Raw genomic sequence first — 19,445 nt, 5'->3', positions numbered from 1 at the left:
CCCACCACGCCTCCGAGTCTGGCCCGCGGCCGCCGGGCTCTGGCTGGCTGACGCGGCGGCTTTCTCTGCTTGGCCCGGAAGGACCCAAAGCGGAAGGCGGGAGAAGGAAGCACCCGGCAGGCGGAGGGAGCTCGAGGGGGCGGTTGCGCGCCGACCGAACGCCCGAGAGGCTCTGGACGCCGGCTCCGCGGAGTCCACCCGGCGGCCTCGCCTCCGTGCGCTTCCGGGAGCCGTCTAGAGCGAGTGCGCCTGCGCGCCGGCCGGTCCGCGCGCCTCGCGGCTGTTCTCGCGCCGGCCGGCGGCCCGACGGTTCGTGCGGCGCTTCCCGCCCGGCGTCTCGGCTCGGGGCTCTCTGGCCAGCGGCATGTCGCGGCGGCGGCACAGCGACGAGAACGACGGTGAGTGCGCCCGCGAGGTTTGGCGTCCCGGGTCTCCAGGGGAGGGGACGGGAAGCCCGCCTTCCCCGGCAGCATTTGGGGGAGCCAGGGAGGGAGGCGCCGCGCGGGGCAGCCGGCCGGCTTCTGAAAAGCGAACGCGCCCCTTCCGCCCTTGCTCCCCGTTCCCTTTGTCGTGAGGAACGGAGCCCGGGTGATCCCCGAGGGCAGAGGCGTCTGCTCTCCAGGGGCTGTAAAAAGTTTAGACCTGCGCCGCCTGCAGGGATCCGGGACAGAGCCCCAGGGGTCCTGGGGTTTGGCTTCAGCCCGCAGAGCTGCACCTGGGCTGAGCTCTCGGAGGACTTCGCGGAAGGCAAGGAACAAAGGCGTGTTGTGAATTGCGTTCCGCACCCCCTGCCCCGCCCGCCCTCCCCGTGAAGGGGCAGGAAAAGAACTCGGGCTCCCCTAAACCCACGGAGACACGTGGTGCTGCGTTGGGTAGACCATTAGAGTCCTAGCTGGAGAGCTCTCGGGGCCGGCTTGTGCTCAGGGAGACCACGCTGTTGCCATCATGCAAACGAAATGGTCTTGCTACTGCCAACAGGAAAAGATGCGTGGGTTACACGCGAGCGTGACGGTCCATCCGGAACACACACGAGTGAAACTCGAGCGATTCTGGTGTTGCTGTTTTCAGTGCGTTCTTCCTGGAGGACGGAGTATCCCAGCGGTTGGGCTTCAGGATCGAGGACCCGAGGGTTTAGGTTCAGAGCAGACCCGGTCCTCCACGTCATGGGCTTGCCCAGGTCGTGTCACCTTCCAGAAGCTTAGCCTGGGAGAGGACAGCGGTGGTGCTGGTTCTTGGGAGGGTCGAGGGAGATGGCACACACAGCCCAAGTTCAAGGGGATGCTCGTTAATTCCACCATCTGTTCATGCTTAAGAGGTGATAAACACGGAAGGAAAGCCAAGTGGAGTGCAGCGTCTCCACTAACGTTTCTGTCTCCTGGAGTGCCGAGGCACTTGGGGATGGATGAGCGCAGGATCGCATGTATTCCCTGTGTGCAGTGAAACATCAGCTTCCTACCAGGGTATAACCTGTGAGAGTATCCTGGTTCAGCCTGCTGGACACACGTGTCGGGGCACAGACAACAGTGAGAACAAGTCCAAGACTCTCTCCACAGGTATAGCTCTACTGCACACTTTGATTTTTAACACAGGAGACTTCTTGGTATAACCTGTGCAGGACACAGAAAATAAGATTTTTCAGTGCTTCATGTTTGACTAGTCAAAAACTAATGCTTAAAGTCATTGCTTGGGTTATAGAGAGTTTGAGCCTTTTCTCCCATTTCTTTTGCTCTTCTGTGGCTCCTTTATCCGTTCTTCCTCCTCTCCTCCCTAGGGCATCCCTAAAGGAGGAGGAGGAAGTGTCACCAGTGGACAGCCTGCAGAGTTGGAGTGTAAATATGTAGAAAAGTAACCTTGGCTTTGGTTGGTGAGAGGCTTGCATGGCTTTTTTGAAGTTGGCTCTTTCATACCAGCTGGCAGCAAAATCGTGTCCATCTGGTTCTTGCGTGGAAACCGCATCAGACTTGAGTAGATGCATCTGAGCATTTCTGGCTTGTCAGCTCTTTGGAGACTCTGATTGTCCTGCCTGTCCATATGCTTGACTGCGTACAGCTGGCTGTTCAGAGCCTCAAGTTTACCATCCCTGAGTTCACCCAAGGGGGGAAAATATTTGGGAAGAAAGTCTTGTGTCAGTACTGAACTTGGCCAAGATGTTTCTTCTGGTCATTCTCTAAACAGTAGTGTTCAGTTATGTACACAGCATTTACGTTGTAAATATAAGTAATCTAGAGATGGTTTAAAGTATACTGGAAAGTATGCATAAGGTGTGTGTAAGCACTACACCCTCTTATATTAGGGACTTGAGCAGCCGTGGATTTTGGTATTGGGGGCAGGAACTGAAACCTCAGGGATCCAGAGGGACTGCATAACCATTTATTCAAGTCAGGACCAGCCAGGCACTCTCCTCACTGCTTGCAGCATAGCAATGAACAGTATGGAAGGTGGCCTGGCTTCTCTGGGGAGACCACTAACGTGAAATGTATCCTATAGTAACAAGTGCTGTGGGGAAAAGTGAAGTCCCTAAAGCCAGTGGAGAGTGCTATGCTGGGACTGTTCTCTGTGGATTGATCAGGAAAGGCATCCGATCCAAGGCCTCAGGGGCCAATAGAGCAAGCCATGTGGCTGTATGAGGAAAAGCTGTGGCCTGGACAAAGCTCAGTACAGAGACCCTCTTAAGAGCGTTCCCATCATGCTCACAAAACAGCAAGGAGGCCAGTGCTGCCGGAGCAGGTAATATCACAGAGGCAGCAGAGGGTTTGATGTTTCTGGACAGTTGTAGTAGTAGGAAGCCCAACGTTGTGATGCCACTTGTGACTTGGTTCAAGTCCCAGCTTCTCCACTTGTGATTCAGTTTCCCACTAATGCGCATGTGAAGGCAGCTGAGGGTGGCCCAAGTGCTTGGCCCCTGCCACCCATGTGGAAGACCAGGTTGGAGTTCCAGGCTTCTCTTTTCGGCCTGGCCCAGACCTGGCTGCTGTACCCATTTGGGGAGTGAACCAACAGATGGAAGTTCCATATCCTCCCCCTCCCCCGTCCCCACCCCTTTAAATAAATAAATGTTTTAAAGAGAGGTTGTAGCAGTGAAGTTTGTGTAGTAGTCAATTTATAGAGACAGGAAGAGAAACCCTAAACAAAGAAATTTGTATTGATGCTAGTCCCATGCTACATCTAACTTAGCTCTTAGATTCTTTAAAAAAAAAGATGCATCTGAAGCTTTTCAGTTACTGTAGGATACATATATAATAGGTGTTCAAAATGTTGTTTGCTTCTAAGGTATATTTTTGGGGGCCAGCGTCATGGCATAGTGGGTAAAGCCACTGCCTGTGATGCCAGCATCCCGTATGGCGTTTGTTTGTGTCCCGGCTGCTCCACTTCTGATCCAGCTCCCTGCTAATGACCTGGGAAAAGCAGCAGAAAATGGCCCAAGTGCTTGGGCCCCTGGTATGCATGTGGGAGACTTAGAAGAAGCTCCTGGCTTTGGCCTGGCTCAGCCCTGGCCATTGTGGCCATCTGGGGAGTGAACCAACAGGTGGAAGATGGAACTCTGTACTTCTAGCTCTTTCAAATATTTTTTCTAAAGATATTTTTAAAAATCATAGCCAAACACTGCATCAGGGGTGGCAGGGATCAAAACACTTGATTGAGTTTTGGCGGTGGGGGAACTTGAAGATGTGCTTGGACTGAATGGGAATCTCCTTGGCCAGGATCTTCTTAGCATTGTAGTCCCTGCAAGGACTCCATATTAACCCTGTTTAAACTACTTAAGAGTTATGTCTTTGTGTATTAGGCTGCACTGCTTTTTGTTTAAGTATAGAAAAAAAGAGGTGTATTAATTGTGAGGCAGAGTATAGTTTGTTTCAGAAGTGATTTTAATTTCAGTTTTAAATCTGCAGGATCAAAGTATTTTTTTTTGTTTTTGTTACTTTTTGTTTTTACTGAAGAGTTAGTTTTCGGGGGCCGGCGCTGTGGCTCAGTGGGCTAACACCCTGGCCTGAAGCACTGGCACCCCATATGGGCACTGGTTCAAGACCCGGCTGCTCCACTTCCAATCCAGTTCTCTGCAATGGCCTGGGAAAGCAGGAGAAGATGGCCCAAGTGCTTGGGCCCCTGCACCCATGTGGGAGACCTGGGAGAAGTTCCTGGCTCCTGGCTTCGGATCGGCACAGTCCCGGCTATTGCTGCCAATTGGGGAGTGAACCATTGGATGGAAGATCTCTCTCTCTCTCTCGGCCTCTCCTCTCTCTGTGTAACTCTGACTTTCAAATAAATCTTTTTTTAAAAAAAGTTTTCTACTTTGGTGTAAAGTTTCCAAGATTGATTTTTTTTTTTTTATTTGAAAGGCAGAGAGGAAGAGATCTTCTGTCTGCTGGTTCACTCCCCAAATGGCTGCAGTGGCCGGAGCTGGGCTAGTCAGGAGCCAGGAGCTTCTGAGTTTCCCACGTGGGTGCAGGGGCCCAAGGATTTGGACCATCTTCTGCCTTCCCAGTTGCATTAGCAGGGAGCTGGATTGGAAGTGGAGCAGCCAGGACTTGAACCAGCGCCCATATGGAATGCCGGCACTACAGGTAGCAGCTTGACCCTCAGTGCCGGCCCCTCCAGTGGGTTTTAATAGCCATCTGCTCTTTTCTGTGTTAGCCTAGCATGTCAGAGTCAAGTAGCAATTTACATCTGTAACTTATATTGTAAAACTTTCACTGTTGCTGGGAACCCTGTTCTTGTTTGAGGGCTACTGCAGGGTCTTTGAAAACATACTGCTGATTCTCAAACTGTTATTTTTAAAGTGTGTTTTTCTGCTCCCTCCTGTTCTCACAGAAGTTCTGTTCTTAATTCAGTCTTCTTGCTGTCCACGAGTTCAGGATGTGTCTGTTCTCCTGCCTCTCTGTATTCTCGAGGTGTGGCACCTGTTACCTCATGCTTTCTGCCTCTTCCCATTCTCTGAACAAATCCTGTCCTTCATCGTATCCAACTACGGAGAGGATCTGCAGTTGAGACGTGGGACTGTGCGTGTATCTTCTAGCTTTCCCTGAGGGGTCCCACTTCTCTCCCTGCAGCGGTGTTTCCCAGGCTTACCTGGGGGCCAGGAGGGCGCCTAGAGCATGATTGCAGGCTGCACTGAGCTCACTGGATAGTTAAGTCCGGGAGGCTGTGGATAAAGGATTAGCAAAGCAGATTGGCAAGAAAGAAGGGAACTCGGCTCTCATTTGGCTGGTTTTTCTTTGTGCTTTCCCAGCCTCACCAAGATCTGGTTCTGAAGAACCCTGTTTGTACGTTGTGCTTTCTGTAACAGGATTTTTCAACATCCATGCTATTGATGTTTTGGGCCAGTTTATTCTTTGTTGTTGGGGGATGTCCTGTGCCACGTGGCATGTTTAGCAGCATACTTGGCCTCTGCCCACTAGAGGCCAGTTGCACTCCCTCAGTTGTGACAACTAAAAGTGTCTCCAGAGATTACTGCCACAGGGCCGTGGGTGGGTGGGGCAAAATCTGCAGCTAATTGAGAGCTGCTGCTCCAGAGGAAGACTTTTTTTATTTGAAAGGCAGATTTACAGAGAGGCAGAGAGAGGAAAAAAAAGGTCTTCAGTCCACTGGTTCACTCCCCAAGTAGTTGCAACGGCTGGAACTGGGCTGATCAGAAACCAGGAGCTTCTTCCAGGTTCCCACCTGGGTGCAGGGGCTCAAGGACTTGAGCCATCTTCTGCTCTCCCAGGTGTATTAGCAGGGAGCTGGATTGGAAGTGGAGCAGCTGGGACTCGAACTGGCACCCACATGGGATGCTTGCACTGCAGGTGGCAGCTTTATCTGCTACGCCACAGTGCTAGCCCTGAGGAAAACTCTTAGTGTCCTGGCTGATTGCTTATATAAACATTGCATCAGATGTGAGGGTTTTTCCCAGTGAATGAATGAGTTCTGGAAATAGAAGACCTTTGTGTGGAAGAATGGTAGAACCTTAATAGCTTCTGCAACTTAAAATCAAGATCACTGTCCCTCCATGTGTCCACTGCAGATATCATTAGGAATGTATCTCATTGTCATACTGCATGCGCGCTGACTTCTTGTGGCATCGTCTTCAAAATTGTATTCTAAGTCAAATGGTAAATAAGGGATTGGGCCAGGAACTTTTTGTAATACCTCTCCGGTCTTTATCTAGATAGGAAAATTTATTTTGTTCAGCTTTACTTTGTGTGGTGTCTGAAAAATCATTTCAGTCATTGGAGAGGCTTGGACTCTGCCAATTTAGAATAGCCTGGTGCTGTGTTTGTGAGGATCACTGTAATTTAAAGCCAAGTGTTCCAGAGAGAGTAAATGATTATAAACTCTGTAGAAAGAATAATTCAGATTGGCTGTTCAGTTCTGAAGAAGATTGAAAGTTATTTATAACTTGACACTACACAATCCTATATCCAAGTGCAGATTTTCATAATTAGTACAGATTCCCAACACACGTACATACTGCTGCCTCTGTCCACAGGCATGCAGTGCTAATCATTTAATTGTTGGAAACCAAAAATTGAATTAGGAAATTAACCAATATCGTGAAACAATAGCATCATGATCCATACTTAATAACATCATCTTCAATTTTAAGCTGTTTTACAGCACAAAAGGACTTGATGGGTGTGTTAACAAAATAAGAGATGATCAGCAGTGAGAGTCTGAACCATGTATAGTCCAGAGCTTGAGGCTGATTTGTAGCACATCTTCTTTCAACTTGAATTCCTTAGCAGTCAAGGTGATTGGTAATAATTTTAGAGTGGTAGATTTTAAAAAGAATGTATTAGTAATCTTGGATTTGTTTTTTTTAAATAACTTGAAAAACAGGGAAAGATAAGGGGAAAAAAAGAGAATGCTTCCATCTGTTGGCTAGCCCTCCAGATGCCTGCAATTGATGGGGCTGAGCCGAGGCTAACCACCTATCTCTAGAATGTTTTTTGAGTGAATTAGGATCAATAATTATTCAGTTAATAGCCATTCAAGCAAGGAATCATTTACATGAATATGAGCAAATGATACATTTTCCTAGCAATTATTTGAAACAGTGCTTGGGGCTCTGTATGTATGTTGATAATAGTTACTGTTGTGTTGGGTAATCTGAACCGTGGTGCTGTGTGATCTGTTGAACCAGTTGTGCCCACAGGACCAGTCAGAACAGCTAGATTGTGTAGCTCCATGAGCGCTATTCACAAAAAAATTACCATACATAGCGCCTCTTAGAGTTATTGTATGTAGTGACCTTGAGAATGGAGACTGTAGGTCTAGCCTAGTCTGAGAAATGGAGTATCAATTAAGATGTTCTGCTCTAAGTGAAACAGTCCCGCAGAAAAGATTATAATCTATAAAGATTAAATAAAATTTATGATAGCAGATTCATCATGAAATGTTAATTTTTTTATGTTATTGAAATAGGTGGACAGCCTCACAAAAGGAGAAAGACTGATGCAAATGAAACTGAAGATCATTTGGAGTCTTTAATATGCAAAGTAGGAGAAAAGGTACGTACCAAATGGGCACAGACGCATAGACAGATGGTTAATTTGTGTGACCATGCTTCTCTGTCCCAAAGTTGATGCAGGTTGAAGCCCTGGGATGCAGATAATTGAGAGTTTTCAGTGGTAATTGTTATAGAAGATAAGTCTTAGAAGGGGCCTAGATAGTGGTGCTCTCAATTATGAATGAACTGAGCCACACCCCGAAGTGTCAGGTAGTTTGCCTCAGGGTCAGAAGGTGCATTAAGAGAGACGCAACAGAGCATGGTGGCCTTCTATTTCTGATACTTTGCTGTCTTCACTGTGTCTTTGTCCATTTTGTATTGCTGTAAGTGCCCGAGGCTGAGGACTTGTAAAGGGAAGATTTGTGTGGTTCTGTGTACTGGTGGCTGGCTTGTCCAAGCAGCGTGACCCTGGCATCCCTCCAGGCCCCCCTGGCTGTATCACAATGCGCTGGAGAAGTGGGAAGGGGGATGTCTGTGTGCAGAAGGGGCATGTGTGTTGAGTGGAGAAGCAAGAGCTGGGGAGAGGCCTGCTTGCTCTTTTATACTAACCTATTCCTGTGAGACCCAGCCCATGCCACAGTACCTGCCTGCGCTAATCCAGTCCTGAGGATGGAGCCCCCGTGACCTAATGACCTGCCACTAGCCCTACCTTACGACCAAGCTTTGAGCAGTGCACCTCAAGGGAAGAAACTGTTTCCAAGCCATAGCAGGCTGCTTATTTTTTTATTTTATTTTTTGTTGTTGTTTTCATGGATTTTTAAGAATTGTACCTGATTTCACTTCATACTAAACCTGTCATGGTGCCTTATGCATATGCAATCTTAACTTGACCTCATAGAAAACTTCATTTGTATTCAGATTACTGAATACTTGACAGCTGTTATGTTGTGGTCCCTACAGAGTGCCTGCTCTTTGGAGAGCAACCTAGAAGGTCTGGCTGGTGTTTTGGAAGCTGATCTTCCCAACTACAAGAGCAAGATCTTAAGGCTTCTTTGTACAGTGTATGTATGCAAAAGATTTATGAATCCAGGTGATAATGTGTTATCTACTCTTAAATGCTTTGGGAAATGTTCAAAAGTCGTGTTTATGTTGCAAATGTCATGGCTCTCCTCTTGGGAAATTTATACAAATGAAATGATCTTTGGCCCTTTGAACTCTTTTAAAGATAAATAGGAGTAAAATTGAAAAGTTTTATTTGTTAGAACTGTAGAGTCATGATTGACTTTTTAAATGAGAAAGTAGACATTTTCTTACCCAGAGATAATTTTTTTTTGTAAGCATGTACTTTTAAATGTATAAATAGAGTTTAACTTATTTTTTCAGCTGGTAGTACCAAACAAATTTGAGAACTGATAATTAAAGTTGTGGTTCTTGGGAGACAGAAAATGCTTTTGAAGAAATTAATAGACATAATCTTCTGAGTTAGGTTGGCTAATACCGGTGACCGCATTTTGTGAGGATGTTACAGTGGGAAAAGTCTCATGAAATTATGGAAGAGTCTGTCAGTAACTAAGATAATGATCTAGACTTTCAGGTAGACATTGATTGCTCTGAATTGCTGGCCTTGCAAAGAACTAACTTCTGGATAAATAGGGGTCTTTGTAATTTAAATGAAATCATAACATCTGTAAGCTATTTTTAAATTATGAAGGTGACTTAAGTTTTTTGGTTTTGTTTTTTGGAAGATCTTATTTATTTGAAAGGCAGGTGACTGTGATCTTCGATCCACTGGTTCACTCCCCAAATGGCTGCAGCAGCCAAGTTTGGGCCAGGCTGAACCCAAGGCCTAGAACTTCATCCTAGCTTCTCATGTGGCTGGCAGGGGCCCAGTTACTTGGGCTATCTTCTGTTGCCTTCCCAGGAGCATTTGTAGGGAGATGGATTGGAAGAGGAGCAGTTGGGACTCAAACTGGCACTGCCATATGGGATGCTGGCATTGCAAGCACCCTAAACCCACCGTGCCACAGTACTGGCTCCAAGTTACTTTTTTGATGCAGTTAATTTTTGAAGTTTAAAAAATGCACATACAATTAGTGGGTTTCATTTTAACCTCCCATTGTTAAAAGTACAGTTAATTTGCTTTAGAATTTTCAAGAGGAATCCAGTTAATATTCAGGAACACATATATTTAAAAAACTACTAATAAAAATCATTTTGCTGTGGTTATCCCAAAAACTCCTTCTCTTTTAAAAGCACTTGGTAGCATGGAATAGTGTTTATACTTAAACTCTTGTCAGAGGCTATGTTTGTTTAAGGCTGTACCAGTACTGCTTGGCACTGTTTAATTTGAGGTTTGGGGAGGTTTTTTAGGGAGTATGATTTCTGTCAGTTCAAGTATTTTTGAAGACCTAAATTGTCCCTAATGCTAGATACCTTAGGAAAACCTTTTACTAGATTTATAAATATATAAGGTTATAAACTTATAAGAATCCCTTCCCAGTTGAATTATCTCAGGAGTCGCTTTAATGTTTGAACTTATTTCTAAAGGCTGCCTAAATTAGGAAGCGACAATTGCTTCTTCTAAAGGTTTATTATTGTAATCCTCTCTCCTGCTTTTCAAATAATTTTAATGAAATCAACAATGGAGTAAGCAGTTGAAGTATGGACAAATCTTAACTCTGAGTACCAAGTTAAGACTTCAACAGTTTAACTGATAGGAAATTAGTTGAAATTGGTTTTATTCTGCATCTTTTATAAGTGGCTAGAATAGTGTTTCTCAAAGTAGAATGGGTCCCATGACATTTGGTTAGTTAAGTTTTAAAACTCAGTGCTGTGCCATGTGCCACTCCCCCACCCTCTTAATGATTTTGCATTAAAGAAACTTGTTGTACCCAGAATCTTGTATTTTACCATGGAAACCATGTCTGGGGAGCTGCTATTTGATGCTACTCAACATACTTGAAGAAAAACTGGTCTAGCATGAGCCATGGTATTTATTTTGGTGGTGGAATAACTTCACAATTAAACTGTTTCCTAATTTTTTCTTTAAAGATTATATATTTGAGAAATAGTTACAGAGAGGCAAAGAGAGAGAGAGGGAGAGAGAGAGAGAGAGAGAGAGGTCTTCCATCCGCTGGTCCACTCTCCAATTGGCCAACCTGGAGCCAGGAGCTTCCTCCGGGTCTCCCATGTGGGTGCAGGGGCCCAAGCACTTGGGCCATCTTCATTTTTCCCAGGCCACAGTAGAGAGCTGGATCGGAAGCAGAGCAGCCGGGACATGAACTGGTGCCCATATGGGATGCTGGTGCTGCAGACCGGGGCTTCAACCCTCTGCCACAGCACCAGCCCCAGTCTTTCCTAATTTTTGAATTAACTAGAAGTAAAATGAAAAAATTGGGAATCCATGTCTGCAGCTCTTCTTATGGACACATAAGCTTTTAATGGAATAGTTTTACAAACATAAAGGTGATCCTGTTCCAAAATTAATGGAATGATAAAACATTTATATGAAATTCAGCAAATTAATATAATGCCATTGTTTTGGGGGTTTCCTGTTGTACTGGTTCTCAAATCAGTGCACGTCTGTTACCTGAGAAGTTGACAATTTATACAACGTTGGTTGGACTGCTGAATGCCAGGAATTACAACTTTGGTGGAGAATTTGTAGAAGCTATGATTCGTCAACTTAAAGAATCATTGAAAGCAAACAATTATAATGAAGCTGTGTATTTGGTAAGTTTTTATTTCTATAATTTTGAAGTTTATTTGAGAAATGGAGCTCCCATTGGCTGGTTCAGTTCACAAATGCCCACGATGGCTGGGGCGGGAGGCCAAAACCTGGAGCCAGGAACTCAGTCCAGGTTTCCCATGTGGGTGGCAGGAGCCCAGTCACTGCCACTTCAGGAGCTGAGTCGGGACTTGAACCCAGGCACTCTGTGGATGCTGGTATCCTGACCTGTGTCTTAGCTGCTGGAGCGAGCACCACCCTTTTATTTTTTATTTCTGTATATTATGACTTAGTGTTGGGATGGAGGAAAAAGGTAAGCACTAACTAACTAATGTGTCTTTTCTCTTGAGACACAGTCTCCTATTGACCCTAACAACTGCTCTTTTAAAACCATTCTCATTAAAAGTACCACAGAGCTCAATACCAAATCCAGGGTCTTGTTTTCACTTGGAATCCTAGTTGGCTTCCCTGCACCTGCATCACCTGCCACCACCCCCCCCCACCACCCCCCCCCCCCTTTTTTTTTTTTTTTTTTTTTTGAGACAGGCAGAGTTAGACGGTGAGAGAGAGAGAGAGAGAGGTCTTCCTTCCATTGCTTCACCCCCCAAATGGCCGCTACGGCTGGTGCACTGCACCGATCCAAAGCCAGGAGCCAGGTGCTTCCTCCTGGTCTCCCATGCAGGTGCAGGAGCCCAAGCACTTGGGCCATCCTCCACTGCACTCCTGGGCCACAGCAGAGAGCTGGACTGGAAGAGGAGCAACCGGGACAGAACCTGGGGCGCCGGCCACCACCTCCCTTCTATTCCTCATCTCTGACTGGGTCATCTTCCTTTAAACACTCCCCTGAAGTCTTCACACTCACTCTCCTAGCTTCATAAACCACCTTTGTTCTGATGCTGCCCCCAAATCAAACTGTGTCTCCAGTTTCAGCCTTTCTCACAGTGGCCACCTCTACTTGGTGACCCACCCAGAAACCTGAGTGTTAACTCTTGTCTTCCTTTTGCCTTTTGAGTTGTGTCTGCAGCCTACAATTCTGCCTCCTTCTCTCATACTTGTTCCTTCTGATCTCAAGGGCTACTAGTGTACTTCACACCTTCCTCCTCATGTTCATTAGATCTCTTTAATTGATTTTTTTTTCACATCTGAATTTTCTTTCAGTCTTTCTGCAGTGGCACCAAAGTGTTCTTTGTGTTCGGCTCATGGTGGTTAGTGTCTAAAACCCCAATTCCTTCCCATTGTCTTCAGTGATCCTAAATCCTGGTGAACAAGGTGATTGACTGGGTTGCAGAAAGTAAATATTAGAATTCATTTATTATAAATGGAATAAAGCCTTACTAATATCTAAAACATAAATTGGTAGTGATCCAGTATATGTCATAAATATACCTGTGTTGGAGATAAGGGATCAGATTCTTTTTTATGAAGTATACTGTCATAGTCTGGACCCTCATCAGGCTATAAGATTGAGGTCCAGACTCTTGAGCTGGACCCTTAAGTGGTTTCCCTGATCTGTTTCTTCGTAACTCCTGTGCTCTCCAGCTGTGTCAAAATTACCTGTTCCATAGCTTGCCCTTTTGCTCACTGCTTGAGGGGTATGTATCTGCGATGACCTAATCTAGTTACTGCCTTTGTGATGCTTACCCTACTCACTGTCACTGTTTTTATAGCACTGTGATTTACCTCTCAGTGTAAGACTCATCCCTTTGTGTGAGAATGTGCCTGCCAGGATCTTACTTGTAACAGGAACTGTAGAAGTGCTTTCCAGTGGCAACAAAGGGCACCCGATAAATGAAACAGATTTTCCATTATTATGGTTCAGGAAAATTATGGCCAAATGGAAAAGGACTTTGTAGGTGATGTCACGAAGATATTTACAGCCTGAGCTCTTAATGTCGTGTAGCATGGGAACCTGTGAACTCGGTTTTTCTGTTCATGTGGTCTCTCTCACAGCTAATCAACTCTGCCGTGGTAGCACTAAAGCTACCATGGACAGTGTATAACTGAGCATAACTGTCTTCCAGTAAAAATTAACTGTGGGTGCTGAAATTTGGGTTTCAAGTAATTTGTGTTAGAAAATACTTTTTTTTTCCCCCAAGAATTTAAAACCTGAAAGCTTTCTTGGTCCACAGGCTATACAAAAAGCAGAGTAGGCTAGATGCAGCCCTTGGGCTACAGTTTTTCAAAGCCTTGGTTTAGATTGTTCCTACTGTTTGTTTTGAACATTCAGATGTAATAGCAGGAATTGCTTGCCCTCACAGGTCCGTTTTTTGTCTGATCTTGTGAACTGTCATGTGATTGCTGCCCCATCAATGGTTGCTATGTTTGAAAATTTTGTAAGTGTAACTCAGGAAGAAGATGTGCCTCAGGTGAGAGAACCGCTTGTGTTGAATTTTGTCCGTTTAGCACCAGGAATGTGTTAGTACATTGGCAATAAAAGATCACAGTATAAATTCTTGATACCTAAAAGTTAGCAGCTTAGTTACTGGTGGGTTTTTGTGACATCTGTGTATTAATCCCAGTGATTATGCCTAGTAAGATCAGAACTGTATGTGCAGACATGCTCTGGATTGGCCAGATGCTATTCTTTAAAAAAAAAAAAAAAAATTTGAAAGGCGGACTTACGGAGGGGTGGAGGGGTAGAAGGGAGAAGTGTCTTCCATCTGCTGGTTCACTCCCCAAATGGAGCAACAACCAGAGCTGGACCGATCCAAAGCCAGCAGCCTATAGCTTCCTCCGGGTCTCCCACCCGGGTGCAGGGACCCAAGGACTTTGGCCATCCTCCATTGCTTTTCCAGACCATGGCAGAGAGCTGGATTGGAAGTGAAGTAGCCGGGACTTGAATTGGCATCCAAATAGGATGCTGTGCCACAGGCAGCAGTTTAACCCACTGTGCCACAGTGCTGACACCCAGATGTCCTTAAGCCCTGTTAAATAGCTTCCATAGGATTTCATTCAAGAAAATAGTAGTTCACTAGCACATGTTTTTAATTGACCTGTTTAAAACTTTCTCAGGTGCGACGGGATTGGTATGTGTATGCATTTCTGTCGTCATTGCCCTGGGTTGGAAAGGAGTTGTACGAAAAGAAAGATGCAGAGATGGACCGCATCTTTGCCAACACAGAAAGCTATCTTAAGTAAGGGCATGACTCAGTGCTTGTTATTTAGATAAAGGATATTGTATAGATAATAAATGTGTTGTATATTTTATGTGTTATGTTAGTGATAATCATGTGAATTTTATTTCTCAAAAATAAACTGTAGCATTCCTGAAGGCATTCTCTAGGTAATCTCATTCTTCTGCTGTTGTATCTTGGTGAGTCCTGAAAGCAATGGAATGTTCGCTTACTCTGCCAGTGCAGAGGAGTTGGTAACAGAGCTCCTTTCAAACTGGTTTTGTACATGTTTGTAAAATGCATTAAAAACCTTACTACAGTAATTCCTCAAATATCAGTTACATAAGAATTACTATGGTGTTTTAAAATGCTCAGACCAAACCCCCAGCCCTAATGAATTACACTATTTGGGTTATTTCCAATTTCCTGCCGTGTTTCAGTGAATGTTCTTGTATATGTTTCTTTATATACATGTACAAATACATTTATAGAGGATGTGAATTCTTAGAAATGGCATTACTGAGTTGAAGGTTCTGAGTAATTTTGCTACTTTTAGTCAAATGGCTTAACAGAGATTAACTCCTCTGCCAACAATGTTGAGACTACAGACTTACCTACGTGTTGACATTACATAAAGCAGTATCAGAAATGTTGATACCTGCTGATCCAGTAGGTGAAAATGTTGTTCTAATTTGCATTTTATTAGTCGTGAAAACCGACACACATGTTTTCACATTTTTAAAAGCCTAAATGTAGACTTTCATGTTTATCTTTAGAAGACGCCAGAAGACTCATGTGCCCATGCTGCAAGTCTGGACTGCCGATAAACCGCACCCACAGGAAGAGGTAAATTGACTTGACTCCTGTGACACAAACACAGCTTGTTAGTAGACTCTTCTTTCTGTAATATACTCAGAACCATTCCATGTGTATATCTTCACTGGATTTCCACACTTCAGGCCAGGGATCCAACTCTTGATAGCCCTAAATCTATACTGTATTTAATAAATCTGCAATGGAACAGAGGCATTATCTTGCTTTTGGAATCCCAGCCATCAAAGAGTTCATGTATTTCGACTTCAGATGCTCATTTTGAAAAATGTGAGATGACAGCTCCAGATAGACTTTATAAAACAAGTAGTTCATTTAAAAGCAAAATATAGCACTGTTCTTTTGTAACTTATGTACTTGCCAGTTAGCTTACTTTTGTATCCTGTATTTTAGAGGGTCATTATTTTTGCTCTGGTCAAAATGTTATTTATATCAATTATTTAAAATTAATCTTTCTTTAGTATTTAGATTGCCTGTGGGCCCAGATTCAGAAATTGAAAAAGGATCGCTGGCAGGAGCGGCACATCCTAAGACCCTATCTTGCCTTTGACAGTATCCTGTGTGAAGCCCTGCAGCACAATCTGCCTCCGTTTACACCCCCTCCGCACACTGAAGACTCCACGTACCCCATGCCCAGGGTCATCTTCAGAATGTTTGATTACACAGATGACCCCGAGGTGTGTATCCGCTCCCACCCACTTCCTGGAAGAAACATGTGTTACATTAGATTTGTGATTTAATCTGGCTTGATTTGTGCCTGAGATAACATTTTGAGTTGTTTTTACTCTTAAGGTCAGTAGCAATGAGGTTAACTTTTTAATTCAGTGGATGATGTAATCTCTTATTATGCAAGAAATTTTATTTAGCATGTATAAATAGATGAGAGTACACAGTGCCGGTAAAGAGTGTAGATCTGAGGGCCAGGTAGGATTGGATTTTAATCCTGGGCTAGTCAGAGAGTACTTGTGTGATCTTGTGATTATTTACTTCTCTGTGCCTTATTTCCCTTGAAAGAAATGATAATATATGCATCTTAGAATATTATTATGAGGATTAAACTTGTGGGGCTAGCCTTATTGCATAGCAGATTAATCCACCTCCTGCAATGCCAGCATCCCAGAGCTCCTCTTCTAGTCCAGCTCTCTGCTAATGCACCTGTGAAAAGCAATGCGAGATGACGTGGGAGACAGACATGTTGTTCTGGGCTCCTGGCTTCAGCCTGACCCAGCCTAGGACACTGTAGCCATTTGAGGAGTGAGCTAGCAGATGAAATATCCCTCTCTGCCACTCTCTTTCAAATAAGTAAATAAATAATAAATCTTTAAAAATAATAATAGTTAGGGCCGGCGCCGTGGCTTAACAGGCTAACCCTCCGCCTTGCGGCACCGGCACACCAGGTTCTAGCCCCGGTTGGGGCGCCGGATTCTGTCCCGGTTGCCCCTCTTCCAGGCCAGCTCTCTGCTATGGCCCGGGAAGGCAGTGGAGGATGGCCCAAGTCCTTGGGCCCTGCACCCGCATGGGAGACCAGGAGAAGCTCCTGGCTTCGGATCAGCGAGATGAGCTGACCGCAGCGGCCATTGGAGGGTGAACCAACGGCAAAAAGGAAGACCTTCCTCTCTGTCTCTCTCTCACTGTCCACTCTGCCTGTCAAAAAGAAAAAAATAATAATAATAATAATAGTTAGCTCATGTAAAATATGTGGGTGTCTGACACATGAATGTTCAATAATTTTGGTGATCTTTCTTTTTACTAAGGCTGTTTGCCAAGGAAGAGCACTTACTTTTAGAGATTGTATCTTTTTAAAAATTTTATTTGAAAGGGAGAGACAGAAAGAAACGTATCTTCATTTGCTGTTCACTCCCTAAATGTCTGCAACATCTGTGGCTAGGCCAGCCTGAGTCTAGAAGCTAGGAATTCCAGCTGGATTTCCCACTGGATGTCAAGAACCCCAGTAGCTGAAGCTGGATTGGTAGTGGAGATGGGAGTTGATTCTAGGCACTCAGATAAAGAATTTGGTTACCCCAAGTGGTAGCTTAACCCACTGTGCCATAGCATCCACCCCAAGATTGTCAAGATTGTATCTTAAAGGCATCATATACCCCTTTTTTTGAAAGACCGACAGGGAGAAAGATTTCTTATTCACTGGTTTACTTCCCAAATTCCCACAACAGCTGGGCTGGGGGCTGGAAACTCAGTCTGGAATCTTCAGGTTCCTCCCAGGGTGTGCATTTGCAGGAAATGAATCAGGAGCAAAGCCAGACCTTGAACCCAGATATGGATGTGGGCAGCCCAAGTGGATCTTAACCTTTGCGCCAGATGCCCACCTTGACATCTTGTCTACGTTACTCGTATTGTGTAATTATTGAAAACACGCTAATGAGTACTTTTCATTTTAAAAAAATAGATTCATGTAAGATGACTTTATTGTTTTTAAATATACGTATTATGTAAACAAATGTTAACAAGCATTATACTTAATGATTTATTAAGAAAATACAAATTGGAGGCCAGCATTGTGGCATGGCAGGTAAAGGCTTTGCCTTCGATGTTGGCATTCCATGTGGGTGCCAGTTTTTGTCTCGGTTGCTCCTCTTCTCATCCAGTTCCCTTTTAATTGCCTGGGAAAGCAGCAGAAGATGGCCCAAGTATTTGGGCCCCTGCCACTGACATCCTGGATGAAGCTTCTGGCTCCAGGAATCTGCCTGGCCCAGCCCTAGCTGGGGAGTGATCCAGCAGATGGAAAGTCTCTTCCTTCCTGCCCACTCTGACTTTCAAACAAATAAATAAATCTTAAAGGAAAATGATAGATTTTCTTAAAATTTTCATAGTGATATTTTGATATAAAAACGTATGCTTTAATTGTTTTGTATCTCAGCACTTGTATGACTGTCTTACAAAAAAAGCCAGGCAGGAAACACAGTGATTAGCTGATGGGTTCTGAATAGGCGCTTGCCTGGCTGCAGTCTCAGACCTGTGGCTTAGTGTTGCAGGGTTGCTCAGCCTCGGCACAGTGGCCATCTTGGGGCAGATAACTTGCGGAGGCTGTCCTGTGTATTGTAAGGTACCTGATATCCTTGTGCTCCACCCTCTAGATGCCTGCAGCGCTCCTCCAACCCCAGTTGTGACAACTGGAAGTGTCTAGAATTTGCCCAATTTCCATTTTGGGGCAAAATTGTCTCTAAATTTATAACTACCACCTACAAGCCTACTTTTAAATGTTTGTGAAGAAATGGAATTAAAAGACAAGTTTATTTTGGAAATCCATGTAGTTTTTTGATAATTCACATTTTCCATGAACTTTTTCAAACCTATAAAGGATCTTTCAAAAGTTTTTTGCACCAAAAAAAGACTTCTAAATTCTTACTTTCTGTGAGCTTTTGAAGTTCATGTCAAATTTGAGTTTGTTTTTGCTGATCTCTTTTCTGTGCTGTGGGAAGGTGCTTAGGTTCTCAGAATTTCATGTGTGTTCTACCTCAGAGTAAAAAAATTACTGGATAATCAGCTGCATATGCAAAATTAGCACCTTACTGCCTGCTTTGCCATATTCCATATGTAATGCAATGTTTTTAGTCAAAATTATGTAATCTAAATCTAACAAAACCTAGTTTACATTGAAGACTGGTAAAGTCCTTGTGATTCATTGTGCAAGGGAAACTAGAGTGAACCTCGGAATTTGTTTCTCTTGTACTTACATTTTGGGGGGCTGCTAGAGAGCATCAATACACAAAATAATCACTGTCCTCCCAAGGAAAGAGGTGGGTGTTTTGCTGGATATGTATACACTTGGTTTTTCTCTGCAGGGTCCTGTCATGCCAGGGAGTCATTCAGTGGAAAGATTTGTAATCGAAGAGAATCTTCACTGCATCATCAAGTCCCACTGGAAGGAAAGGAAGACTTGGTAAGGTTCTCCCCGTGGCACTCTCAGAGGCCAGAAAGAGCAGCCCTTCTGGCGATTTGCTAAGAGCAAAATGCACGTTATGAGTGTAAGAGAATCTTCTATCCTGACTCCCTGTCTTGCTAGACAAAGCTAATCTCTAAAAGCGCTTGGTTCTCAAGGCTCCTCACCCTCAAATATTATGTAGTGAACATGTGATGCTGGTTTTTTTTTTCCCCCCTGTGGCTATTTGTCATGTGTTATAGAGAACTTGAGGCCAGCGCCACGGCTCACTAGGCTAATCCTACGCATGTGGTGCCGGCACCCTGGGTTCTAGTCCTGGTTGCGGCGCTGGATTCTGTCCCAGTTGCCCCTCTTCCAGTCCAGCTCTCTGTTCTGGTCGGGAAAGCAGTGGAGGGTGGCCCAAGTGCTTGGGCCCTGCACCTGGCTCCTGGCGTCGGATCTGCTGCAGCA

The 19,445-nt window shown here is 44.6% G+C and overlaps 1 protein-coding gene across 2 annotated transcripts in view; it reads left to right on the top strand.

Annotated features, from left to right (window-relative positions):
• The first annotated feature begins 291 nt into the window (after positions 1-291).
• The window catches only part of NCBP1 (nuclear cap binding protein subunit 1), a 43,371-nt gene continuing 24,217 nt past the window's right edge, over positions 292-19,445 (top strand). The window contains exons 1-9 of one of the 2 annotated variants that reach the window (XM_062207903.1): positions 292-398; positions 7,402-7,487; positions 8,387-8,487; positions 11,002-11,158; positions 13,412-13,519; positions 14,166-14,287; positions 15,043-15,112; positions 15,559-15,774; positions 18,898-18,995. In XM_062207903.1, coding sequence (XP_062063887.1) covers positions 365-398; positions 7,402-7,487; positions 8,387-8,487; positions 11,002-11,158; positions 13,412-13,519; positions 14,166-14,287; positions 15,043-15,112; positions 15,559-15,774; positions 18,898-18,995 — 992 coding nt within the window. In that variant the 5' untranslated portion in view covers positions 292-364. Of the gene's footprint in view, positions 399-7,401; positions 7,488-8,386; positions 8,517-11,001; positions 11,159-13,411; positions 13,520-14,165; positions 14,288-15,042; positions 15,113-15,558; positions 15,775-18,897; positions 18,996-19,445 lie in introns of those variants that run through there. The other variant, XM_062207904.1, reaches the window with a different exon arrangement.

The sequence above is a fragment of the Lepus europaeus genome, chromosome 12 (genome assembly GCF_033115175.1).
Source record: "Lepus europaeus isolate LE1 chromosome 12, mLepTim1.pri, whole genome shotgun sequence".
NCBI classification, from domain to species: Eukaryota; Metazoa; Chordata; class Mammalia; order Lagomorpha; family Leporidae; genus Lepus; species Lepus europaeus.
This window is presented reverse-complemented; position numbering and strand designations above follow the sequence as displayed.